Genomic DNA, 26,734 nt, shown 5'->3' with positions numbered 1-26,734 from the left:
GAAGGTGCCTCGTGGCCCATGTCCACATGGAAAACAAGGTCAGAACCAGAGGCCAGCTGTGGAAGAAATCCCAAGAGTCCAACTTGGAAAGAATTTAATTAACAAAATAAAGCGGGGGCTGTGGTCCAGGAGGGGGCCTCAGGGGGGCCCCCAAAGCCGCCGTCCACCGGCCCCAGGGCCCTGAGGAGCAGCCTGCTCTGCACGTATGCCTCAGCTAGCTGTCCCAGGCTGGCTTGGCACATTAACGCATGCAAAGCAAGGAGACTTTGAGGGCCTCACCAAACAGTTAATTTTGGCAAAAAGAGAAAACGAACGAAGAGCCAAAACTCATAGCAGGGTTAAAAGCCACTGAAGTGAAAACCATGTATTTGGACGTTATGGGGCGGACTACAGCTACGACCGTGTCCGTCTGTCAAGTCTCTGCCGTCCTCTCCCCCAGCTCCGGTCACGGTTCATAGCAGCTCAACACAACATCCTGTCAGCCTGTGTCCTTGCTTGGGGTCCGGGCTCGCGGGCCCGGCTCAGTCCGTCCGGAGAACCATGGGCGGGTGCTCGCTGTCCTCCTCCAGCCGCAGGGCGCGGGCTTCCTCCTCCAGCCGCACGCCGCCCACCGCCCCTGGCTCGTCCGCGCGGCCTGCAAAGAGAAGCAGTCGGCTCGGGGGCCCACGAGAGCGCTAATGCACAGTGGCCCACACAGCCTGAGTTTTTCTTTCTCCCGACTAACAAGCTTTTTGCAGCCTTAGGCAGCTCAAGATGTAGTCATCTCTTTTCCAAAATTCTTAACTTTCAAAGAGATGTCAGCAGAGCACACGGGCAAACTGTTCATCTCCTGGTGGGCACGTCTCAGACTGGTTATGTAAGGGGCTCAAACACAGGACATGAGACCGCAGTGCCCCTCCAGCTGGAAGGCACTCCACCAAAGAGGAGCGGCGAGCAGGGGCACTCTCCCCTGCAAGCGAGGCTACGGGGCCGCCCTGTGAGGGCAAGCAGCTTCTCTGGGGAGACAGCTCACAGGAGATGAACAGCTGCGGCTGGGTCTGCACACCGACGCCTGCGAGAGGCCCCACGTGCAGCCGCTGCCCGTCCTCAGCTCACCCTCCTCCCGGGGCCCCGGGCCCGAGGGCTCCGCTGCAAGCTTGTGGGCCCACAGACAGGTGGAGAGCCGGGGCACACGTTACATGCACCCACAGCAACCTTAGCCGTGTCTGCTTTTCTTCAAGGAGAAAGAGAATGGATTCGGCCTTTGGAGGCCCAGAACCACCCAGTGACAACCACTGGCCTCACTGACTGGGGGAAAACGCACGGAGCAGGAGAGGCGTGGGCGGTCCCGGCACGATGGTCGCCCGGCCTCCTGTCACAGCCCTCACCCAGTCTGGTCGGAGAGGCGGGCGCGTGAGTACCTTTGGCGACAGCCGTGCTGTAGGTCTGCGCTACGAGAGGGCAGTCGTTCGAGGCGGAGTCTAAGATTTCATTGGTGGTCTCCATACTGCCATCCAACCTGGTGAAGACGGAGCAAACACCAGTGAGGACGTCGCGGGGCAAGGGTCACTCGCCAGGACTTGTGTGCATTGGTCACTACAGCGACTGTGTATCTGTTCACTTGAACTTTTATGTGGAGAGTCTAATGAAAAACTTATTCCTGGTGAAACAATCTCACATCATTTGAGACTAATGATCATAAATAGAATTTGCTATAAAACACGTGCCCCAGTTCCGCCCCAGGGTATCACAATACTGTTGTTGTTGGATTAAAAAAACAAAAAAAGCAAACGCAGAACATCAAACCGCACCACTTCCCAGCTGACAACTATTAATCCTCCTCGCAAAGAGAGGACCTACCCACCGGCAGACCCTACCCACTGGGAGACACTGAGCTCCCAAATCTGTGCCCTGAGCCGCGGCTGACGGCACGTGACCCCCCTTCCTCATGACACGCTCAGTCCAGCACAGCCCACCCCTAGGGAGGCCTGACCCCGCCCTGGAAGGCAGGTGCACCCGTGTCTGCCCGGGAACTGCATGGGGTCCCTGGCAGGTGGGAGTGGGAACGTGGGCGTCTGTGCCACACAGGGGTCTGTCTGGGAGGCGAAGCTCCCGGCTGGCACTGCCACACCGGACCGTACACGTGTGTCGCTAGCCAGCGGGCTTCCGAGGAAGTCAACACACAGGTGCCAACAGCAGCCGGATGGCACAGAGAGACCTGAGGTGGCAGCAGCCGGGAGGCCAACTTACTTGTGCTGCTTCATGAGGGTGCACTCGCCCCCCTCCTGTGGGTCCAGGTTGTACATGTACAAGTACCCGTCGGCAGCTCCCACCAGCAAGCGGGGGATCTTCTGAATTCTGGTGGGAAAAAAAGCAGCTGCATTCCAGGAGCACGGCTTTCAGATTCTTGGCAAAGGTGCAGCCTCACCTCTGGCGCGGCCAGGTCACCGTCTCTCGGTCCCCGGACCTACTAGACTTGCCCTGTAAGATTCACGGCCTCACAGAGAGGCGCTATCCGCCCCCCCCCAGCTTTCAGTTACACTCAGCGCCCACGTGGGGCCCAGGCCCCGGCACTCTGTCCCTGGCTGGCCCTGTGGCCTGGGGGTGAGGGGCGCCCCCACCGCTCTGGCTTGGCAGCATCAGACTCTATCCCGCCCATACTCTGTAGGTGCTCAGCAGACACAGGCAGAGCGGGCACCACTGAAGTGAGCGCCGTGGAGAAAGCGTGCACGCCCGCGGCTCCCTGTGCGCCACATCAGCCTCCGCTCGACCACCAGGCCTGGTGTGCAGATTGCTCTCAGGCCACAAGAATGGTCACTGGCCCCCGCCACTCCCCATCTCTGGGTCTCCAGTCCTCGCCAGGGCGAGGGGGCGGGGCTTCCCGCCCCTACTCACGTGGCTAGGGCGCAGATGTTCTTGTGACCACAGAAGGGCAGGCGGACTGTGGCAAAGGCTCTGCCCTGGTTGAACATCTCTGTCACTTGGGACGGCAAGTAGCTGGTGGAAGCCATGAGCACCTTCCCGAAGTAGCCGGTCCAGGTGGTGGGCTCCTCCTGGGGTCTGGAAGGGGGGCAGTCGCAGGTGTGTGGCTGCTCCCCGAGAGCCACTGCGTGCCACCCACAGAGACGCGTCAGGCCGGCCCCAAAGCCTGGAGGAGAACCCTCCCACCCCCTCAGGAGAAAGGGGCGCGCAGAAAACACGTCTCTGCAAGACCTGTGTCCCTCCTCGTGGCCACGACAGGGGACAGAAAAGAACTTGTGGAAATGTGAGGACATACAGGGCCAAACTCATGATCCACCACTGGACGTTTTTAACAGAAGTCTCTAAAAACCTTAGGAGCGCAAATCTCGAGTTGTTCTTTTCCCACAGCCCATTTTTGGGATTGCTGTCTTGTACTTATATCCGAGTTATCGTACATGCTCCTTGGAATGAGACAGAATGTAAACGATACCTATGGTCCCAGTGGGATGTGCTTGAACTTGAGGAGAAAGTGTAAGCAGCACCCCATTGGCTGTGCACGTCCACGCAGTGATATGTGATGTAAACCAACTGCTCCGGACAGAACACCCGCCCATGGGCAGCGTACGCAGACGTGCCGAAGGGGCGTGCCTGGAGGTGGGCGTCTGCCCTGACCGGAGGACACACGAGGCCGCCCGACGGGGACAAGGCCCCCTACTGCCGAGCGTGGACTGGGCGTCGTTCACGCAGGGCCAGGGAAGGGTCTCCGTGGCAGAAACAGGGAGGTGGGGCGTGTCTGCGTACACATCTCTGCCCAGTTGGTGTAAGCTGGACAAACTGCTCTCCTGTTTTTAAACAATCCAATCTTCCCAACTCACTTTTCCTTCACGGTCTCGAGTTTGAAGATGTGCACGGTCTCGGTGTTGCTGGAGGCGGAGAGGAACATGCCGTCCATGCTGAAGGCCAGGGAGCAGATGCTCACGCACCTGCAGGGCGAGAGGAGGCCTGGGCTGCACGGCCGCCTGGGGGCTTCTGGCCGACGCCCCCGAGGGGAGAGGCCCCCTGGCAGCCCCCCTTGGGTCTGCGGGGCTTTCTCCCTCCTCCCCTGCTCAAAAAGCTCCCTGAGAAGGTCTCAAAGGCAGCACCAGGCAAGAGCCACTCTTAGGCTCTCAAACCACCAATTCTCTTCAATTCACATTACAGCGCCTCCTAGTGCATAGAGTGCAGACTGGCAACCTTGATGTTTAACAGAGCAAAACTTTCAGTACTCAACACACTAAGTCTCTACGGTATGTGGTGAAAATCACCGGAAAAATCCAAAAGTGAGCAAACCCCGTTTCCTTGCAGTCCTGGCCTCGCCCGCCGGCTGCCAGTGAGACAGTGTTTAACGACCGAGGGGAAGGTGCTGCAGAGGCAGAGGGGCTGCTTCCGCTGCAGGGCGGGGAAGGGCCCCGGGGGACCCGTGACGCTGCCTGGAAGGGTCTGGGAGTCGTCCAGATCGCCAACGTGACAGCCCAAGCACAGGAGGCAGCACATGCAAGACCTCGGTGGAGACGGGGCTCCTGCTCCGAGGGACAGACTGGTGCAGCCGGGACTGGGAGTGACAGGGCGGGAAGGAGACAGCCCTGGGATGAAGGGCAGAGGCTGGGATGCCAGCCGAGGAGTCTGGAGTTAGCCCTACCGGCAAAAGGAGGCAGCGACAGGGTCCTCGAGGAGCAGCGGGGCCAGTCGGAGTGACCGACGGGCCCACAGCACAGATGAGTGAGCGTGAGGTCAGGGGTGATGTGAACAGGGCAGGAGGAGGAAGATGGGATGGGACATGGAAAAGGGGAGACCTTGGGAGTGGGTGGGACAACCCTGGGAGAGCTGACACCCCTGTGGCCGCAGCGGGTGCATGATGTGAGGGAGAGAGCCAGTGCTGGGTCTCCCGGAGTCCTTCTGGCTTGGCACCAGATTATGGTCAGTGGCAATGGTTTACCAAGGTAAGGTGCGTGAGCAGACAGGGCAGGTGGTGCCAGGCACCCCAGGAAACGCCGCAGCCTGGGCTACAGGCACGTGACATGGTTCAGGAGGGCGTGTGGCTGCAGGGGCAAGGAGGGCCCCCGGCAGAGATGAGACAAGAGGGGAACAGAGCAGGAGAAGCCGAGGAAGAGCGGAGAGTGTGGCGCAGGGACAAGCAAGAAGGAAGGGGAAGAGAAGGACAGGCGGGGGCGACAAGCTCTGGAGATGGGACATTAAAGCTCACCGACGACCTGTGGGACCCACGCCTCCGAGAGCGAGCAATGGCAGTACAGGGCGAGGTGCCACGGAGGGACGGGCATGAGATGCTGGAACCGACCCACACAGCAAGTTCTACGTCATTTCCTGGCCCAGCTCCTGACCTTGGGGGGCTGGGCTCCACCAGATAACTGATCTGGATGGGGCCCAAGCTCCAGAGGTCAAACACTGCCAAGCAGGGTCACCGGCTACAGCAGGGCCCAGGGATTTGAAGTCCGGGTCCTCATCTCTCCTGTGAGTCCTGAGGTGGAGGGCCCAGGAGCACCCGGACGGCCCCCCTTCCCTGGCAGGTCACGGGAGGAGGGGACGCTAAGTCCAGCCCAGCGAGATCTGCGACGGACGGTGCGGGCGGGGAGCTCCACGCGGAGACTTACAGTGCACGTGCGTTTGTTTTTTAGAAGGATAAGGAGGGAGAAAGGGAGAGAAACGTCCGTGTGCAAAAGACACACAGACTGGTTGCCTCTCGCATGCCCCCAACTGGGGACCTGGCTTGCAACCCAGGCCTGTGTCCTTTCAGTCCACAGGGTGGAGCTCAGATTGAGCCCAGGCCCTCAGGGCATACAAGAGGCAATTGACTGGTGCATCTCTTGCTTGTAGATGTTTCTCTCCCTCCCTTCCCCTCTCTAAAGATAAATAAGTAAAATCTCACAAAAAGAAAAGACAGACAAGAGCCAAGCCTTCTGGTGGGGGGGGGGGGGCAGTCACAGTTTCCAGAGCAGAGAGTAAGGACGGAGCCTGCTGAACAGGCTGGAGTCCTCGGCCGCCAGAGCTGGCTGAGGGCGGCATGTGGCCCAGGGCCGGGCTCCGCGGGCTCCTCCGCTCCCCCATCTGGCCGTCACTGCACGCAGGCAGGATGACGGGCAAACAAAACCCAGCGGGCTGTAAAAAGTGTCTCTCACCTCCCCTGACTGCAGAGCTGGGCTTGAAGACGCCTGTTTACCTGGACACCCGGGGCTCACGCCCCACTCGTTGGTCACGAAGGACACAGAACTAAGATCTGAAGAGAAGCCACACATGCCACTTGGGAGATTTGCGTACTTTACCTCTTAACTCCTCTCCGGAACTCGAAGAGTTTCTGTCCCTCTGGGATGGAGAACACCCTAATCACGGTCCCCTGTGACAGGGAAAAACAAGAGGAAACAGGATGTTAGCTGAGTGAAATCACACTTCCTTTCCTGCAAGTCTGGACATGGACCACGTGGCGCAGGTGTGGGCGCTCCGCACAGCCGCCATCTCGCTTTCAGTCACGGGCACAGGACACCCCTCCTCACCGCGAACGAACTGTTCATTCTAAACACTGACGGCCTGAAGTCGGATGTGGAAGAGACTAGCTTTAGTTTAAACTACTAAAAACAAACCCTTTAGGAGTGTATCCCACGTTGGAAAGTACTCCCTAACTGAGGGCCTGGAGAGCCTCAAGATCCCACTGACGTCCCTTCTCACCACTCTGAGTTACTGACTGAGGGAACCGGTGAGCTGGAAACTCCTTAACTGCTTAGACAGGCCTGTCCGAACCTGCACGACGGTGAGGCCTGCGTTAAGAAAACTCCCAGGACAAAAGGAAATACGAGTGAGTGGTGAGCTCCAGCAGCTCCCTGCTTGGACAGGAACTGTGAGGACGGCTATTTTCCTGCCACGCTCTACCCCCCCACCTCCTGAAACACGCACGAGCCTGGGGTAGGCAGACAGGATGTGGACATCTGGGAGAGTCAGAGAGAGAGAGAGACCTGCCCCGGAAGTGAAACCGAATGGTGCTTCCACCACCAAGGCCGTAGAGAAAGTCTTACAAGCTACCACGCTACCCACAGACCCAGCTGCAGGTCACTAAGAGCATCGCCCTTGGAAAGACAGCGGTTCCCTCCGGTAGAAAGGACACTACTGAGTTTGTAATTCTCGAGAATCAGAGGAAAAAATAGTGAATTCACATGCAAAAACAACCACCGCAAAATTCTGCCTTTTGTAGCCCAAGCTTCTATATTTGTTTAGAGCTCTGTGCCTTTACGTCTAACGGCGCTCCCGAGTGACAGTGACACTGAGGAAGGACAGTTGTGGGTCGCAGCCTGAAGGCAGGCGAAAGCCACACAGCCGGGGTGGCCATACCAAGCTCACAGCAGGGCCGGGAAGGCCCCTTTGGTCTAACCCCACGAAGCTGAGGATTCTGTTTAAACACAAACCAGGAGTTTACTTTTAATAGCCCAGAAGACACTGTTCTATTTTTGCTGGCCTTGAAATTGTGTAACGTGCTTTAGTGCCTTCCTAAGACCTAATACAAACATAAAAACAGAACTCGATTAATCAAGGGGTGACAGAACCTCATGGCCATTTGTTTCCAAGCTCCCCAGGGAAAAGGAGACAAGGTGACACGGTGACAACCCAGCCCAGCGTTCGAACTCGAAGTCCACTTGGAGTTTAATCCCTCTGCTTCTACCCACCTGGCTGACCCCGGGGCAAATCACCTCATTTCCTCCACAGGAAATAGGAGACTCATTCACCTTGACTAGGGGTCAAATGAGGTGACGAATATAAGGGTCCAGACTGATCCCTGACGTAAGTGACCCGTGCATGCTGTGCAGGCCAGGTGGGGGAGTCCAGGACACAAACCCAGCAGGGACACTGGGGCAGGGGGCCGACGTCCCGCCCCATGTCCTATCTGGTTGGCTGGTGACTCTGGACAGGAGGCTACTTCAGGCCCTCAGTGCGGCAGCATCTAAGTGACATTAGGCTGCGAGTGAGTGAGGAGCAGGTCCCAGTGCTCCCAAGAGAGAACGGCAGGGAGACCGAACGAGACCCCCAAGAAGAGACAGAGAGGAACACACAGGGAACGGAGGCCGTGGTCCCGGTCAGGGAGGGAGCGAGGACCCCAGTGTCTGGGAGGCTGCGAGCAGAGGCTCCCACGGGAGGGACCGCCAGGACTGCACCCTGTCTCCGTGCAGACGGGCCACGTCCTTTGGACCCAGAGGTTCTGCTCCCTAATCAGAGAGGCACACGAAAGACTTACGTAGGACTCAGGTGCACTACTACCTGCAGTCTAAATGTTAGCACGTTTATGTATTAGCACATTATCCTGGTATATATATTTTAAATACAACAAATATAAATGTCCCAAAAGAATGAAGTGTAAGTAATCACAGCAGAATACTTTACAGCGACCAAGAGTGTTTTTAACTCAGAAAATGCGGTATGATGCGGAGTGGAGAGAGGCAGCGGATCACACATGTGACACAGCCGCAGCTTGCTAAACAGACGGAAAAGGAAGGAGATGGCTCTGGGCAGGCCCACCTCGCTGCTCGGTCACGCCGCTCACCCCTCTGCCTCCTCCCTGCACCCCAGCATGTGCCGAGCCCTTCAGCCCATCAGGGAGCGCCCGGCCCGCTCCCTGCGCTGCTCTGCACACGGGCAGATACAGAGGTTCTGCGGGTGTCCTGTGTGAGCGGCACGGGAGTCTGCTGAGACCGCGGGACCAGCTCTCCACGGGGCCAGCTCTCTTACCTTCTCAGAAGCAGTGGCGAGCTTGGTTCCGCTGGAGTCGAAAGCCAGCGCGGCTAAAGGACTGTCGTGAGCCGGGATCATGTTGGCAGCTCTCTGGAAGGGAGAACCGGTCAAACGCAACTCCACCCCATCCCGAGGTGTCTGGCATTCTCCCCGTCCCTCCCGGCCCTTGCCCTGGGGGAGATGACGGAGGGGTGAGCACTGCACTGGTGAGGGGCTGGCGGGCGGAACTGCTCACGCCACAGACACCAGAGGCCTCACTGGCCTCACTGGTGGCGCGGGCGCGCTCCGAGATCTCGGAGCACCACAGAGCCTCACCAGGTTAATGGTGTCGAAGACCTGCACTTCTCCAATGGTGGCGCTGCCAGGGTAGGCCAGGTAGCAGTTGTCGTTGTTGATGGACAGGGCACAGAGGCCTGGGGACACATGGAGCACAGGGCAGGGTTAGGGTCTGAGGGCGCCTCTGCAGTGACAGACGCCACAGAGCATCTACTTAGCGAAGAGTGCAGAAGTCAGGGCTCCAGTTACTGGGGTTCGGGTCCCACCTCTGCTGAAGCAGGTTCTAAAGCAGATGAGAGGCTTCCTGGTTGCAAGTGACCAGTGACCTCAAAGTGGAAGCTGAGCAAATCACTGACTGATATGGTCACAAGACCAGCGTCAGAAAGGAGGGAGCTTGGTTTAAGGTCAAGCCATTTTAAATCTGCCCATGGGACCTCCAGAGAGAAGTAAACCCCTCAGCCCTGGCTTCCTTTTTGTTTTCTTCTTTTTCTTTTTTTAAAAATTTTATTTTATCTTTAGAAGGGAAGAGAAGGAGAGGCGAGAAATATCAGTGTATGGTTGCTTCTGGTGCATCCCCTGCTGGGAACTGGCCTGCAACCCAGGCATGTGCCCTGACTGGGAATCGAACTGCGCTCTTTTGGTTTGCAGGCCCGCGCTCAGTCCACTGAGCTACACCGGCCAGGGCCAAGCCCTGGCTTCCTTTAAACAGACTCAGAAAACCAGGGCGCTCCTCTCACGGTTCGCTCACCTGCTGGGTTCGGGGGAGTCTCCCTGATGGTGTGCAGCACCTTCATGTCCCGGATGTTGTGTATGTACAGGGACTCCTCCAGGCACACTATGAGCCTCTGGAACAGAGACACCAGACATGAAGCGCAAGCCGAAGCTCCACCCACTCCTGATCTCACCCAGTGCACTCTTGGATTGTGACGCTCTGCGTTCCTTCCAGAACACCGTGCAGCCCGGACACTCACGCAGAGGACGCTGGCACGCCCGGGCGGCTCCCCCCAGCACCCTGTTCCCTGCGCACCGGTAAGGTGCCGTCCGGAGCCAGGGTGCCTGTCCTGTAACGATTTCTGCCACCTGTGCTAAGACATCTAGTGACACGATTTGGCTCTATGTCACAGAAAATGAACAACTACTGCTGAGAAAAAGCGTGTTTAGTTTTGCTGGTCTCTCGCCCCCTCCCCCACCCCTCACGGAGTTGAGATGGAGTGGTGTGGGTGGGTCTGGTCATTAAAAACCTGGCGCTGAATTAGGCGTGGCAAGATGAAGGTAAAAGCCTAGGAACTTCTTACAAGTGTAAAGACACGTCCCGTGCCCAGATGGCTTTGCAGGCGACTGTGTGCCTGCTGCGTTCCGAGATGGATGGTGCCTCCAGGGCTCAACACCAGCTGTGACCAGAACGCACACGAGCATTTTACATTTAAAAGAGGTTCAAGAGGCTATGCCTTATAACTTCCCACTTCAGCCTTTTCAGTTCCTAGACCAATTCCCAGTTCCAGCCAAGTCAGCAGGCCCCCCGCCGTGACCTCACAGTCACCGCATTTCAGGATCCGCTAGCTGCGTCCTACATGGCTTACGCCAACTGTTACCTCGGCCTGTGCTGCAAACAGAGCTCGTGGAAGGGCTGAAGGAAGTGCCGTGTGTCACGCATGAGCACAGCCATGACAGTTGCGTGAAATGAGCTCCAGTGCCCGTCACCCGTTTGCACCCCAAACTCTTGTGAGTTTTGGGGACGATATTAAGAAGTGGTAAACATATCGACTTAAAGAATTAACAGTTCAAAATAAGAGGCTAAATGAACTATGATTCAACCCTGAGGCCGAGTACGTGGACACAGCTTGTCCTACATCGTCGAGTCTTAGAAACCATGCCTTCACGCGGAACCGGGGTAAGAAGGCCAGCTGCACCCCAGGCCGGCTGGCAGAGACAGGCGAGCCCCACGGCAGCTCCTCCAGTCACCACGCTGCCACGCAGTTCGAGGACCTGCCGTACAGTCGCACAGGCCTTTGGGAGGATGCGTCAAACCCCGTGGCAGAAAGCAAGGCATTCGCCAGGATGGGAGGGAAGAAAGCCAAGTTGAGGCAGGGTGGCACAGCTGGAGGCTGAAGGCTCTGCCCCAGAGACACTGCAGGAGGCTCCGGGGTGGCAGCACCAGCCTAAGTCACCGTGAAAACCCGGACATGCGCCTGATGCATGCCTGACAGCAGAATCATGACCAACTCAAAGGAGATGGTCACTCACCTGCCTGTTCAACTTCACGGCCAGGATGGTGTTGGAGTAGCTGTAGTTGCAGATCTCCGTTCCTTTCTTAAAGTGGCAAACTTTTAGCTTCCTAGGAGCTTTGAGGCTGACGATGGCCACCAAGCTGCTGGAGAACAACCTTTCTACGATGCACACGTCTTCGGTGTCCGCTGCAATAGAAGAAATATCTCTGTATCCACACCAATAGGCACAATCTGCTCCCACATGCAAACATGGGTCTAAGCGATGATTATGGAAATAACCAATGCCCGGCTGGGGTGGCTCAGTGGGTTGAACGCCGGCCTGCAAACCAAGAGGGCGCCGGTTCCCAGGCAGGGCACAGGCCTGGGCTGCAGGCCCGGTCCCCAGGCGGGTGGTGGTGGTGGGGTGAACACGAGGCACCCAGCCGATGTATCTGTCACATATCAGTGCTTCTCTCCCTCTCCTCCCCTCTCTCTAAAAATAAACAAAATCCTTTAAAAAAAAGAACTGCACAAAAGAAGAGAAAACACTGCAGGGCCACCCAATGGGCGTCTGGTGGCAGGGCCAGGCGGGCCCCGCGCCCCGATGGAGGAAGGCTGCTTTGCACTCAGATGCCGCCTCTGCAGAGGCCTCACACGCTCTGTCCAAGGGTGAGGTCCTCTCACCAGGTCCTGTCTCACACCACCCTGGTCACCGCCTCCCTGGCGGTCAGCTGTTATCACCCGTGTATCTGCCCCGTGGGAGCTCTGGACACGGTCTGGACTGTGAGCTCCGTGAGGACAGGCCACATTTCCTACTCACAGCTGTCTCCCTGGCCCTTACAACAGTCCCTGCCGTGCAGGAGGCCCCCAAATAGTCTTTGAATAACTTCCTAAGTCTTGCTCTCCTCATCCGTGAAATGAGATGACAGCTACTCTACAGTCCCTCAGGAAGGAACGGCTAATGCGGCCCAGAGTCAGCTCTCTGTCCCCCTTAGGTCCCTGCTCCCTGTTAGAGAGGGGACTTCCCCTACCCAGAAGACCGAATGAATCGAGATGTGGAGACAGCATCTTACACAGCAAGTGGCAGGTATAGTGGATCCTCCACAGATACTACTTCACCCCCCCACCGACTGCCTGCCCCCCATCTCTCCTTATTACCCCAGGGTAAGTTCAGATCAAGACACAAAGAGAACTCTGGGATGTAAGAGGACCCCAGACCGAGGGTCTGGACCGCCTCCGCCCGCAGCCCGTCTGCCTGAGCTGCGGAAGGACAGCGGTGCTGGCTGTTTTCAGCGCCCCTTCATTTGGTGGTGCTCTGTAATTGGGTCTCTACGTCAATGCCGTCCCAAGCATAATCCCAGCAGACATTTTCACTGACAATAACTGATTTTAAAATTAGCCAGCCAGCCAGCTGGCTGGTGTAGCTCGGTGGATTGCGCCGACCTGCAAACCAAAGGGTCGCTGGTTCAGTTCCCAGTCAGGGCACAAGCCTGGGTTGTAGGTCAGGTCCCCAGTAGAGGGCATGCAAGAGGTAAGCACACATTGATGTTTCTCTCTCTCCTTCTCCCTCCCTTCCCCTCTAAAAGACAGATAACCTTAAAAAAAAAAAAAAAAAAGAAATCAACTAGCCAGAGGATCTAGAATATCCAAAGCTAACTTTAAAACGATCACTGGAAAAGATGAGGAGCAGAGAGAAACCCACACTTAAAGAGCTGTTTTAAGCGCCAAAGCAATTCAATGAAGGGAGCAAAATCTCGTCGGCAAATGGCTGTCTAGGAGTCCATCAGGGCAAAACTGGCCCCAACGCCGCCGCACACAGTGCGCCGCACCACTTCGAGCTGCGTCACCCAACAAGCAGAGGGGCTGGAATGGCAACGCTGCTGAAGAAAACCCTGTGATTCAAGTGGACAGTGTCTTCGAGACTTGACAGCAGGCAAACGTTTCTCAGAAAGGACACAGAAAGCAGGAATCATAAATGAAAAAAAAAACCCTTGTAAATCAGACTTCATGAAAACTCAGCATGTCTGCTGAAAAGACAAGACAAGCCGCAGACAGGAAATTGCTCACAAGGCATTGTCTGACCAGGACTAGTCCTGAATACCTAAGGGACTCTGACAACTCAGTGACAAAAGACAAACCACCAAATCTGAAAAGGGACAAAGTACCTGAATAGACATTTCACAGAAGACACACAACTGGCCGACAAAAATGCCTGACAGCATCAGTCAGTGGGGACATTCGGATCAGAGCCATGACGAGACCGTCATGCGCACACAGGATGGTCAGCACTGAACAGCCTGATGACACCATCACTGGGGAGGGGACAGAGCACCAGACTGGCATGTAGCACCGGAGGGGATGTGAAACAGGGCAGCCACTTAGGAGAGACCCTGGTGGTCCCTATAAGACGAATCACACGTTCTGTGCGTAGATATTTACTCCAGTTAAAGACATGGAAGTCCACAAAAGGAGTGGGGCGAGACTGTTCCCACAGCTTCATTCATCACAGCGAAAACTGGGACGAGCCACGGATCAGGGGATGGACCAGCTGTCACTGAACCACACATGGTTGACCCTTGAACAAACGGGGTGGGGTGGTTAGGGGCACCGATCCCCCTTGGAGTACAAAGTCCAAGTGCGTGCTCTGACTCCCAAAACTTAATTAATTAATTACCTTTGATAACTGCAGGGGATTGGTTCCAGGACCCCCGTGGTCACCGGCATCCTCAGACGCTCAAGCCCCCGTGAGATGGCACAGATGGCCACACCCAGCTGGCCCCTGCGCCGGCAGGTGGAAGACGGCACAGGTGTCTAGCCCACGGAATCTGTGTGTACGTGGACTGGAATGGCTCAAGCCCACGCTGTTCAAGGGGCGGTGGAGACGCGCAACAGCAGGGACAAGTCCCGGAAACGTTAACCTGAAAGACCCCGTGCGAGAGCACACGCTGCATTCACAGGCCACTTAACCTCCACTAGCGAAGACCAGGAACACTGCCTCCTGGGGTGGGAGGGAGCCGGGACTGGTTTGAGGAGGTACGAGGGAACTCTCTGGAGTGATGGTAAACCTTGATGGAAGTTCAGGTTGCACAGATGCATGCCATCTATCCAGACTCACAGATGTTACTCAAGATCTGTCTATTCCACCCTAGGAGGTGTGGCTCAGTGGGCCGAGTGCCAGCCTGCAAACCAAAAGGCCACTGGTTCGATTCCCAGTCAGGGCACATGCCTAGGTTGTGGGCCAGGTCCCCAGTTGAGGCCATGAGGCAAAAATCGTTGTTTCTCTCCCTCTTTCTCCCTCCCTTCCCCTCTCTAAAAGTAAATAAATGAAATCTTAAAAAAGAAAACACCTGTGTACTCCATTATATGTAAATATTATGCCAAAAGAAAAACCCTACAGCACCGAGCCCCAGATGGGAAGCAACAGACCGATGGACAAGGTGCGGGTGCACTTTCCCATCCACTGGTTAAGTCTGAAAACTTTTTTCTGGAAATTTTAATGAAGAGAAACAAAGCAGATGAGCGCTCTTTCAGAATTTTATAGACACAGGCGTGTGTGGAGGCAGCAGAGGTGTCTGCATGGCGAGAGTCCCCTGAAAGGACCACCTGCCTGTCACCTGCACTGAGCAAACACTAACTGTCTGACTACAGCGTCACCTATTTTCTTCTCTGAAGCTTCAAAGAAGGTCATCGCCCTGCCTCGTCACCTGCAAACACATCAGGAAGCCCTCTACATAAACGAGCATGCAGGAAAACACACTTTCCAGTCAGAGAGTGACAGCACATCGGGGGGGGGGGGGTAGGCATCTGTGTTAACACCCCGAGGACCTACAACCTACAAGGGGACACAGGAGACTGTCCCATGCCGCCCTGGGGCAGGACATGCCTTACCAGTGCCCTCGGAAGCCTTACGAGAGGAGACAAACACGTTTGCACGTGCGAAGACTCCAGACCTCAGAACAACAGACGAAGACCATGAACGAGGACCATGAACGAGGTCAAAAAGCGAACAGCAGGCCAGAAGAGACACCTGCAACCCACAGGCAAATGGCTAATTGGCTTTAAGTCAGGAAGAAACAAATAATCCAACAGAAAAGCAGGCAAAGGAAAGAAACAAGCAGTTAAAAAAAAAGCAGTAGAGTTCACTTCAGTTATGATTTAAGAAATGTAAAAAGACAACACATTTCTTCTCTCAGACTCACCGCCCACGTGTTAAATGTCTGGGGGTGCCTGAGTGCAGGAAGGGAGGGGCGGGTCTCCCAATGCTGATACAAACACCGGTGGTAAGCAGACTTGACCTGGCAGCTGTAAAATACCTACTCGCACACCACACACTCTCCTCCTCACTGCTGGGCTCGCAGGCCCAGCCGAGACCCTGCCCGGCAGCCATACTCCTTCCGGTTAGCTGCCTGCCCGAGACACGGTAACACACCACACGGGGCTCACAGCAGCAGGACTCACAAGGGTCGGAAAGTGGACACCACCCGAGGGTCCACCAATGAGGTGTGGCCCGTCCAAACAGTGCAGCCCTGCTGAGCAATAAAAAGAAAGGAGTGCTGGCCCACACTCCTGCACCGTGGCCCTGACAACACTCCAAGTCTAAGGGGCCAGGCGGGTGTGACCCCACCCACCTGAAGGGCCCAGAGCAGCAAATCTATGGAGGCAGAAGGCAGATTAGTGCCTGGGGGGGGGGGGGGGCGGTGGCGCGGCGGGACATAGGGAGTGACTGCTCAGGACCCAGGGTTTCTTTGGGTAAATGATAAAAACGTTTTAAAAGTAGATTACGGTAGGCAGTACTTAGAAAACACACTAAAACCCACTGAACTGCACACTTAAACCAGGTGGTTTTTATAGCATTTGAATGGCATCTCAAAAACCCAGGGGACCCCCCCCCCCCCGCTGGGCCTCCCACACTGCCAGAACCAACAAGGGCTAGTGGGCTTTCTTGGGGAGACACCTGTAAGTTTCATTGGATTTCCAAAGGAGCAGAGAACCAGAAAAAGGCCCAGGCCATTGCCACCCAGAACTGACACGTTTTTGTCACTACTCAGGAAGTAACGACACAGAGGGGGGCACCAGAGCCCCGCAGGTCCAACTGGCTCCGGGTGCCCGGCCTCTTCAGAACGCACCTCCACAGACCAGCACACCCCTTCCACTCCCCTTCCACGCCGGGCAGGTTCCTTATGTCCCTACTACTCTGTCTCTGGAAGCTCTTCCTCGTCTTCCCATCACACCTCCCCCAAGGGAACCTACAACACACGAACATGCCCAGAGCCCACGTCCCCAGCCCGGGCCCTCCGGTAGAATGGCGGGCAGGTGAACCAGGCTGGGGGCTGAGGGCGGGGCAGTCGGATGAGAGCAGGGAGACCAGGCCGCCTGTCTGTGGTCACTGAGGGTGGCTGTTACGGGACACGGTGCCAAGTATGCACACAGGCTGCCGGGGCCTGGGGCTCTAGAGACACGCGTGTCGAGAGCCCGATCTCCATTACAACAGATTTCAGCAGAGAGGCCACCGTAGTGTCTCCCCTGCAGAGCTGCTCCCACAAATCTCACCGAAGCTCACAGTCCAACTGGAGCCCGGCCTGTCCACTCAGAACCACGTCGGAAAGCACCGCTTCTCAAACCCTTGTGAGGACGTGACGGCCTGTAAAGGTGATGCTGGTTCTCTCAATAAGAGGAGCGACGTGTCTCTGGGGGCAAGTCTATCAGGAAGCAGCCTCTGGTCACTTCTGCTGCGGTAAGGAACCGTCTGCATGTGCTTAGTGTCAGAACTGAGTGCTTAGTGAGGTGTGTTTTCCCAGCTCAGAAACCCGTAAAATGCAAGGACACACAATTTAGAACCTGAAAAGCCAACCTCTCCTTCTAAGCTCAGACATTTCACAAATGAAAGAAAAATCTACATCCTCTATGTTGCCTAGCAGTGTGGGATGTCACGCAGTGGTGTTTCGGGGAAGAGGGGCAGGGATCTGCATACAGAGGCCAAGCAGAGGAAGGCACACGGGCACCCACAAACGGCCAGACGCCGGGCAGAGCAAACGGGAGCTCCTGCAATATCTTTTTTTACGCCTGAAATTACAATACAAATAGTAAACAAAAACCACACCAAGACCCCAAAACAACTTCCACTGCTGCTGGGCAAAGGTTTTCTTGTTTAGACACAGAACAGGAGAACAAGCAGCCGGCAGCCTTGCTTTCTTTTCCCCAAACCCCGCTCTGGCTCCTCCTTTCTATGGCAGCAATGTGGGCTGAGAGCAAAGACCTGATTTTAGGGTGATGGCCAAGAGTCATGAAGAACAAGCCGACGCTGGGCCTGGGCTAAATTTTGAGGGATCTAGTACTGTTCTTTGGTCTGGGTCTATCTGTAGAAAAATGACAGAAAACAATCTTGACTCAGCAGCTAATCTGTTTTCTAAGAGAATTATCTTTTCTCTAGCTCAATAAAAGTGTGCAAAAGCGGAAAAGTGGATCAAGTTCTAGGACTAAAAGAATTTAATAGCTTTAGTTTAAAGCATTAACTCTCAAAAACTCCTACATCCATTCCATTACCTATTTTTTAAAAAGATTTTATTTATTTTTTGGAGAGGGGGGAGGGAGAGAAACATCAGTGTGTGGTTGCCTCTGTGTGCCCCCTACTGGGGACCTAGCCTGCAACTCAGGCATATGCCCTGACTGGGAATCGAACCTGCAACCCTTTGTTTTGCAGGTCAGTGCTCAATCCACTGAGCTGCATCAGCCAGGGTGACCATTAGTTGTTTATTTTTTTTAAGTATTTTTAAAAATTCAATGTGCTTTTAATCTCTTCCTTTTTCTTTTCTTAAAGATTTTATTTATTTGTCTTTAGAGGGGAAGGGAAGGAGATAGGGAGAGAAATATCAACGTATACTTGCCTCTCATGTGTCCCCTGCTGGGAACTGGACTGCAACCCAGGCATGTGCCCTGACTAGGAATCAAACTGCGATCCTCTGGTTTGCAGGCCCGCGCTCAATCCATTGAGCTACACCAGCCAGGGCCATTAGTTATTTCTTAAGGGCCAAGTGCACCAAAGAAGACCAAAGAAATCACCATGTTGATCGGTAAATACCCACTCTTTCGACAATACATTTTGTTCCATTAAAAACATCTTCAAAACAAGGTGCCAAAAACCAGTAAACAAATTTCAAGGAAACAGATTCGTCATTAAACCACTTCAATGGAGGAGGAGTGAAGACCAGGTGTTCTTACACCTGTTCTCAGCTCCGGGTCTCCAAACTGGGAGGAAATTCTGTGGATCTGAAAACAGATGACTTGTCACTATAGCAACAAGTTAGTAGCACAACCCGGACCCTCATTTGGATTAGATTCAGTAAGGGCTCAGTCATGTGAAAGCCGGACGGAATCCTTTTCTGAGACAGGGAGCACCCTTCTCCGAGGAAACCCCTGCAGGGAGCAGGCCTGCGTGGGGTCCCGAGAAGGCAGCCGGCCAGGGAGTTCCAGAAACACCGCTGCCCACGGGGATGAGCAAGCACACGCACACACGGCTCTTTTACCACCCAGGCCCCGTCTTCCGGCTATTCGTCAGAACGAGGGCTTTTGTGGGAGATCTCGCAAGGAGGCCAGTCTGAGGATGGGAGAAACAAAACCGGAGGCAGCGGGCAGGAAGCAGGAGGCAGACACTGACTGGGGGGATTCTGCTTCCCCGCCGTCTCCCGATAAAGGGCCGGGGTGCTTGCCTTCGGGGGGCAGCATCGAAGAAGGGGAAAGTCAGACACACTCTGCTGATGCAGATGAAGGGCACCTGAGGGCTTACCTGGGAGTAGGCCAGGGCCTGTGACCCAGCCTGGGCAGCCCCTGCCCTCCGGGGGGACCACGAGACTGCCACAGTTTCAAGCAACCGACACAAAGAATCGACCCCCCCGCCCCGTGTCTCCATCTTATATAACAGGGGTGGTATTTGTGTTTGCTCGTCTTTGTGTCCCTCGCCTAACATCACACAGAAACATCTGCTTGGTTTTTGTCTCCCTCTGTTTAAATGTGTCACGAGAGGAGGAACTCTGTCACTACCACCATCGCCACCAACAAAACAGGGCTGGCACACAGTGGGTCCTCAATCAACATTCACAAAACGACTAAACCAAGAACGAACACGAGACGCCTCAGCACTGAAAACACGCTGTGCATGTGGGAAGTGTGTTAAGCTCTCCTCTGACTTACCGAGGGGGGGGGGGGCATGGGTCCAGCCTGCACCTGCGTGGTCAGCAGGTGTGGCTGCACACACGTGAGAGCAAACCAAAGCCACGTGGGCCTGGAGGAGAAGTGGCAAGTGACATGGTGACCGGGGAGAAGTCAAAGCCCACAGCGCACCTACCCCTCCATATTGCCTCTGACATGTCGGCTGCTCAAATACCAGAACAACGGAAAGAAATCGTCTCTATGGGGACTGTAAAATTTCCAACTTTCTGGAAGTCCTGTATGACAGAAACCTGATAGGTTTAAATGGCATTGAAAATGGGTAGAAATAACAGAATAAAACATAATATGATACCTTGCATTGAAAAAACAACCCACAAATGTTTCTCTATGTACATTTATAAGTATGCAAATTAACAGAAAAGATCTGGGGACACGCACAAACTGTTCCCAGGGGGCCACTTCTTGGTGGACTAAGGTGGAATAAGAGAACTGGCTAGGGGCACCTGGATTTTAACCAGTGTCTGAATTTAAGAATGCGTATCAATTCAAGTTCAACTTGTCTGTTTTAAGAGGGGGAAAAAATAAAGCAAACACTTACTGCATTCATAGATCTGTTCCAGCTTATCCACAGAAGAAAGGGAGAAAAATTTATAACCGGACTTACTACCAACAGCTAGGGACCTGCAAAAAAGCCAAATTCAGAAATAAGAGCTGATACGTATAGACAATGATAATGCACAAACTAGCTCAAGGAGTAACCATCATCTGTACCAAACATTAGCATACAATTTCATGTAGTTTGTTTGGGTGAGTGGTGGCTGAGTGGGAAAGAGGAAGGTGGCAAAGAAAGATGACATGCCCCACAGCCAGGAAAAGGTGAAGGTCAATAAAAGAGATAGATAACACTCTTACTTAAAACATGAAACTTTAAAGGCATGTTGGGCAAGTAATAAATAACCAGCTCTAAGTTAACAATCCCCTCAAACAAGTGGAGCTTCTCGGGCGACCTGACACGCATGCACAGGCCAGGGAGAGTGCGAGTTCAGGGAGCTGATGTTCTAGTTAAACAAGTCTGTACAGCCCGGGAACAGGCCAGCAGGCCAGCATCTCAGCATCTCCGTGCAGCTGCAGCAAATGCAGCTCAGTCACTTCTGTATAGCTGAGCCATGGACCAGAAACGGGCCCAAGTGCTAACCAAGGATCTGGAATCGGAAGACCACACAGCTGGCCCGGAAGGAAGAAGCAAGGGCTCCAGCTGCAGACCCTTGCCAGGAAGGTCGGCACGTGCCATCCCACCCCGACACTGAGCTTCTGCTGGGAGGCTCAGAGGGCCCCGAGCGCTCCCCAGATCCCTCCACAGCAGAGCTTCGGCCCTAAACGGAGCACTTGCCCCTCAGACCACGACTGACCAGGGAGTAAGAGAGCACAGCCTTCGGAAACAGGACGGACAGCTAGTGCGGGTCATGCAGAGTCAGACCCTGGGATCACCTGTGGATCTAGCATAGCGCCTGGGAGAATGTGAGAACAGGTGGAGACAGAAGATGAACCAGAAGACAGAGAAAATGAAGACTGGCATTTCATTCCACAAGTGTTTCATCTGCTAAAAACCTGGGATTCCCAACCCCTCTTTCACACACGTACAGAAGAAATAGTTAACCCTGAACATTGTAGGGATTGGGGCTCCCCTCCCCACACAGGCAAAAACCTGTGTACAGTTTTTGACTCCCCCCAAACCCAGCTGTCCCTTGGTATGAGGGGGGGGAGGGGATTGGTCCCAGGACCTGTACAGGCACCAAACCCACGATGCTCCAGCCCCTTACATAAAAATGGTGTAGATGGGAACCCAGGGACACAGAGGGCGGCTGTGTTTCCTGTGCTGAAAAACCTCCACATCTAAGTGGGCAGTGCAGTTCAAATCTGTGTGGTTCAAGGGTCAACTGTGTTTCAAGAACAGAGCCACTGTAAGTAGCCTTAAAATTTTAAATTGCAATTGGCTTATCTTGTAAATATAAATAAAACTTTCTATAAGCTTTTATCACTTTGCAAAAATACTTCACTATATTGAATTAATGACATCAACAAAGTCATTGTTACCTGTAAATATTTTGAAAAGTAATAAAGAAACCAATAAAATACAAGAATAACCAAGAAGACTAAAAAGAAAACAAACTCTCAGGTTCTCCACAACTTTCGGGAAACTGGTATTTAGGAAAACGTTCTGCAGTTAACTAGGGGTTACTATCTTCAGCAGCAAAACCTTTCCCCACCCTTTCTGATCAGGAAAAAAGTCGTTCTTGCATTACACGTTTTCCTGTGTTCTTGACGCAAGGGGCCATGCAGCCCTGACTTCCCCCCAGACTCCGAGTGAAACCCACAGCCCACCCACACCCCTCTCAGACCGCAGGGCAGCGTTCAGGGCCTGAGTGCCCACGCCAGATGGTGCCCTGCGGCACTGAGTTCTGCCTTTGTGGACGGCTGTCACTTTTCCTTGTGACCCTGCCATTGTGAACAGCCCTCCTCTCCCTAACTTCTTGTTGACTGAGAAACCAAGTCACCGAGCTTATTAGTACTGTATCTGAAATAAACCTCTTCCTCGGGTGATCTAGTGAGCTGTGACCAACGAGAACCTAACCCCTGATGTATCTAGTTCTCAGATGGGCCCCAAACAGGCAGAATGTGTTCGAACTGGGCCCTCTGATCACACATCAGGGCTCGGCCCCGTCCAGACGTCAGGGCTCGATCTGGGGTGTGACACACCCCAGCGAGAACGCTCGCTGCATGGTTCCCCAAACAACTGTGTGCCCCAATCAGAGAGAGATGTAAACAAGAATAGTCCAACTGCTCCCTGGTAGGTATGTGAGGTACAGTAATGTATTATCAACCAAGGGAGACAGTTTTAAGGGGTGATGACATTACATGTCAATAGGTTTGATGTTTTTCAGCTCGAATACCAATGACTACGTTCCCACACCCCTGTTGGGAGATTCTGCTTTTAGTAATTAATCCCTCAGGATTCACCTGACCCTAGAATGGCACACTGAGGGGAGAGGAACAGTAACAGGTAAATCTGACATTCCCCCCAAACCAATCTTACTCCCGATAAATGTGCTTGTGGCGTTTTTAACATGACATAATGAGTATGTTTGACACACTCATTTGACAAAGGGAGAGACTAACAAGCCACAACAAATAAAAGGATCTGGTCACTTCCCCCCTCACGCCACCACTACACTCCTGCCCTCAACTGAGTCTGGCGTCGACATCCAGAAGCCTGCTGTGCCCCTGGGACAGGCCGAGGACAGAGTGACTGCTTCTGAGACACAGTCTGGGCCCCCCCGCCCACTTCCTCCACCGCGCCCTAAGCCCTCTGGAGACGCGGCGGGGTCGACTAGGCTGGCCCTCTGCTTTCCTCGCCAGTGATTCGCATCCACTTTCCTTTGCCACGTGCCAGCTTCCAAATTTTGTTGCAGTGCCTGCCTCCTCCCCACCCCGTGGGTGTAAGTCTCTCACACGCCCTTTTACTCTGTGTTGGTGTTTGGAAGGGGGCAAAACAAGTGCTTGGGTCTGGCCCACCAAAATGGCAAGTCTGTCACCGAATGTAACTCCTCCTTCTCTGCTCTGCCCTCGTTCCAAGGGCAGTCCGCATGGGCTTGCCCTCGATCTTCTCTGTTCAGAGGTTAGAGGTTTTAGGGTTCAGTGGAGACGGTCCACACCCACGGAGAGGAATCCAGCCGGCGGGCCCTGCAGCCCCATTGCACACGTTCGCTGCCACCCGGGCCCTTCCTGCCAGCCGTCATCCAGTGGGATTTCCAAGGCACAGCCCATCCTCTCCTCCAAAACCTTCTCTGATCCTCCTCCCATAACGCTGCTTACCACTGTCCACCAGGACCCACTCCAGAGACGGGGCGTCACCATAACTTCTCCCCAACACGTATCATGTGTCCAGGGGGTCACACCAAGTCCTGACGGCTCACCGGTCCCCCTTCCACTGGCCTCTGCTGTTGGACAACAGCCTCGTCAGTCACTGCCCTCCGCAAATGTGTCCGTACATCTTCAAGGGTGAAGGGTCCTTAAAAACTATCTACTTCTAAGTTCCTCAATTTGCTGATGAGAACGAGGTGGACAAAAGTGGCCTACATCCAGAATAACAGCTGCAACCTGGGAGAAACCTGGCTGAAGAAAGCCCTCCATCTGGACAAGTGCCTGCTTCTCGTCTCCATACTGTGACTTTCCTGGATACTCCCAACACAGTTCCACGAATGGAAGCCTTGGAAAGGGAGATTCTTTCTTCAGTGCATCCCTTTTAGTCTTGTAGCTTCAAACAGATGCTTCCCACAGATGAATGGTGTCCGCCGGACAAAGTCAATCCCTGACATTTCCATTTGAAACTCACGTGATACTCTGCCACTTTGGTCTGTTACCTTCAATTCCAAAAGCCACAAATCCCTCCAACACAAACCTTCCAAAGTGTTGCTTTCAGAAACTAGGCTTGGAACTGACTGGGTACGAGCAAGGTGACGGAGACGAGCTGTTCTTCGTGCCTCTGTCTAGGTAAGAGCACAAAACGAAACAAACCCAAAAGGAAATAAGCCTTATTTACACTTCTAGGACCAGAATCCTGGGGAAAAGTACCACGGCATTGGAACCATCACGAGTGCGAGATGAGAGGAAGGCTGTTCGCCAGGCCGCAAGCGGCCCGTGTTAAGCACTACAGACAAACGTGTGCCTGCTGCAGAGGGAAATGGCTCCCGGGCCGGCTGGAGAGACACGGGGGTGTGGGGCCCAGACGGTCTTCCGTCTCACAACAACTCACGTTCCTCCATTACAGTAAATTCTGGAGGTGGGCAGGGAGGGAAAGGTGCAAACTGCACAGCTGTTCCCCAGAAATTCAGTGTTTCTTTGATCTGAAAGCAATCACCGTTGTTTCAATCAATACACGTCTGCAAGGTCTAACTTGCTGCTCCTTACAACTGGGTTCATGCCACACCAAGGGCTCTCTGGCAAGTTAAAATGATAAAATGGAAATCTTCTCTTGAACTAACAACTTCATGACTCCCAGGGGGTCAGGAAGTACAGGATCTCCGATTGTGAAAAGGCCTTTTTTCAGGCCAGAGTAACATTCTTCTATTATATAGGAATTTAAAAAATTGATTTTTTAAGAGAGAGGAAGTGGAGAAGAGAGACATCGATTATTTATGCCCTCCACTTATTTATTGGAAGTGGAACAGAGTGTTCCACTTATATACGCCTTCATTGCTCGACTCTTACATGTACCCTGATGGAGCATCGAACCTGCAACCTTGGCATATTGGGACGACACTCTAAGGAACCAAGCTACCTGCTCAGGACGTACTAGGCAGGGAACTTGGTGCCCAACTGAAATAACAAAGAGAATGCTCAGTCATTTCACTTCGTTTCCTTTCAATAAACGATGGGGAGTGAAAACCTGACAGAATGATAAGAAATGTTTTGGAAATCTCTAATTTATTTGAGACATAAACCTATCAAGCTATCATTTCTTACTGATCTCAAAGTATTAAGGGCTTAAAACTAAGTCGAAGATGGTCTGAAAGGTCCCACTCCCCACACTGACTAACATAATACAATCTATCCCAGTGACTACCACCTGCGACAGACTGTCCAAAATGTTTTGTTGTTTTTTTTTGTGGCATCGGCTCTGTTCACATAGACCACTATATTTGGTTGATTTCACCTTTACAGATTGTGATGGTCTGATTTTCAAATTCACTCCCCCTAAATCCCCTCAAACCCCTACGCTGCAGGTAGAGTAATATGTGTAGCAGAGAAAAAGGAGAACGCAGGGTACAGACGCCAGCCCTGCTCCCGCAGCCGGGCCCAGCAGCCCGAGACCCAGGAACCTGTCAGAAGGTGGGCTTCCTCACCTGTGGGTGGAGTGGGTAACCTGCCGCCTTCCAACCCTCAACACAGCCCACCGAGGGGTTGTCTGCAGAAGGTGCCACTGTGCCCTGCTGCATGCCACTGACCTGGGGGCTGGCCTGTCTACAATCAAGTTTGCTTTTCTTGTTCACTTAATTTGTTTTTTAAGTTACATTTCTGGAGCAACATTGGTTAATAGGGTCATATAGGTTTCAAGTGCACACATTTCTAAGACACACGACCTTGTATATTGCATTGTGTGCCCACCACCCAAAGTCAAGTCATCCTCTGTCACTTAACGTTTGGCCTATCAACAGTTTTAATTAAAAAAAATTCTCGTTTTCTACCTTGCCAATTACACTCAACTAGTAACCACTCAACCAACTCCTCTGCCAGCCAGTGACCCACTCCCCTCATTGCATCACTTCCTCTTACTCACTCCCCAAGATGGCTCTCCTGCCTTCCAGGCCCACAACTCATCCTTCCTGCTCCCCAGGCCTCATCGGGGAACTATCCTCAGAACTATCCTCACAGGCCACCGAGAGGCCACCTACACGCCTTTGAGGCACAGGCTTCAGACCCATGTGGGTTTGGACAAGGGCGTTCCCTATCCATGTGCCGGCCCCAGGAACGGCCTGGCCCACTCCCCGAGGGGCCCAGACTCCGCAGGTAATTCTGTCACACCCCCCTTGGTTCAGTTTCTCCCCGGGTCGCAGGCCAGGATTATTGCTGAGTTTTGTTTCTTGTTGGGGGAGAACATCAAACTTTCCTGCCAAAGAGAACAGCAAGACATGAAGGAAATGAAATAAAAGCAGGGAAAGGGACCCTAGGATGAGGAGAAGACCAGGAGACGGGCCTGAAGAGGGGGAAAAATGGGGCAGAACGGGGCGGGCGGGACACGAGGAAGGAACCCACTCCCACCTCGGGCAGAGGCGGCGAGGCAACAGGTCAGGCCACGATGCGCGGCCCAACTTTGTGAGACATGGGGTCCAGAGAGCACAAGCCTTCCAGTCGGTGGGCGAATACCCCCTTCGTCTCACCACCCATCACTCTTCCTGCCCAGAGCTCGCCGCTCCAGGGCAGAGCCCGAAGGGTCCCCGAGGAGGGCGTCCCCGCCGCTATGCCTGGGGCCCACCGCGGGGACGCGCCCGCCCTCCCCGGCCCCCAGCCGCGCCCCTCCCGGCCCCGGCCCTCCGCCCCGGCCCGGGTCTTACGTGACGTCCTGGTTGAAGTTGGCGAAGAGCAGCTGGCCGGCGCCGGCCTCTCCGCTCTGACTCGCCAGGTTCATGGTGGGCGCGCGGCGGGCGGGTGGACCCGGCCAGGGACTCGCGCGCGGGACAGGGGTCGCGTGCGCTCAGGGTCGGGGCCCGGCCCCGCTCGCCACCTGAGTCGCCGCAGCTCGCTGCCTGTGGATCAATCGCCGCCTCATCCCGTCCCCGCTCTTGTTTATGCTCTGGAGCCGGGGGTGCCCTGCGCGCCTG

At 54.3% G+C, this 26,734-nt stretch overlaps 1 protein-coding gene across 1 annotated transcript; it reads right to left on the bottom strand.

Annotated features, from left to right (window-relative positions):
• Positions 1-333: 333 nt before the first annotated feature.
• On the bottom strand, positions 334-26,734 carry WIPI2 (WD repeat domain, phosphoinositide interacting 2). Its single transcript, XM_037137936.2, has 12 exons — positions 26,468-26,734; positions 19,954-20,036; positions 11,227-11,396; positions 9,731-9,827; positions 9,022-9,119; positions 8,704-8,796; positions 6,258-6,328; positions 3,816-3,923; positions 2,875-3,039; positions 2,230-2,337; positions 1,401-1,498; positions 334-634 (listed from the first exon to the last, which is right to left on the bottom strand). The coding sequence occupies exons 1-12, from the start codon at positions 26,539-26,541 to the stop codon at positions 522-524; spliced, it is 1,278 nt and encodes a 425-aa protein (XP_036993831.1). The 5' UTR covers positions 26,542-26,734; the 3' UTR covers positions 334-521.

The sequence above is a fragment of the Artibeus jamaicensis genome, unplaced genomic scaffold (assembly GCF_021234435.1).
Source record: "Artibeus jamaicensis isolate MK-2021 breed Jamaican fruit bat unplaced genomic scaffold, CSHL_Jam_final scaffold_3151, whole genome shotgun sequence".
NCBI classification, from domain to species: Eukaryota; Metazoa; Chordata; class Mammalia; order Chiroptera; family Phyllostomidae; genus Artibeus; species Artibeus jamaicensis.
Note: the sequence above shows the minus strand (reverse complement) of the source record. Positions and strands in the feature narration are given on the sequence as shown.

What these genes read in the sequence shown, in the direction of transcription:
- WIPI2 (XM_037137936.2), bottom strand. Translation starts at nt 26,541, where the DNA reads ATGAACCTGGCGAGTCAGAGCGGAGAGGCCGGCGCCGGCCAGCTGCTC. An exon ending in TTCCGGAGAGGAGTTAAGAG is followed by an intron (nt 3,924 to 6,257) that starts GTAAAGTACGCA and finishes CTCGCCCTGCAG; the next exon opens with GTGCGTGAGCATCTGCTCCC. An exon ending in CAGCACGGCTGTCGCCAAAG is followed by an intron (nt 635 to 1,400) that starts GTACTCACGCGC and finishes TTCTCTTTGCAG; the next exon opens with GCCGCGCGGACGAGCCAGGG.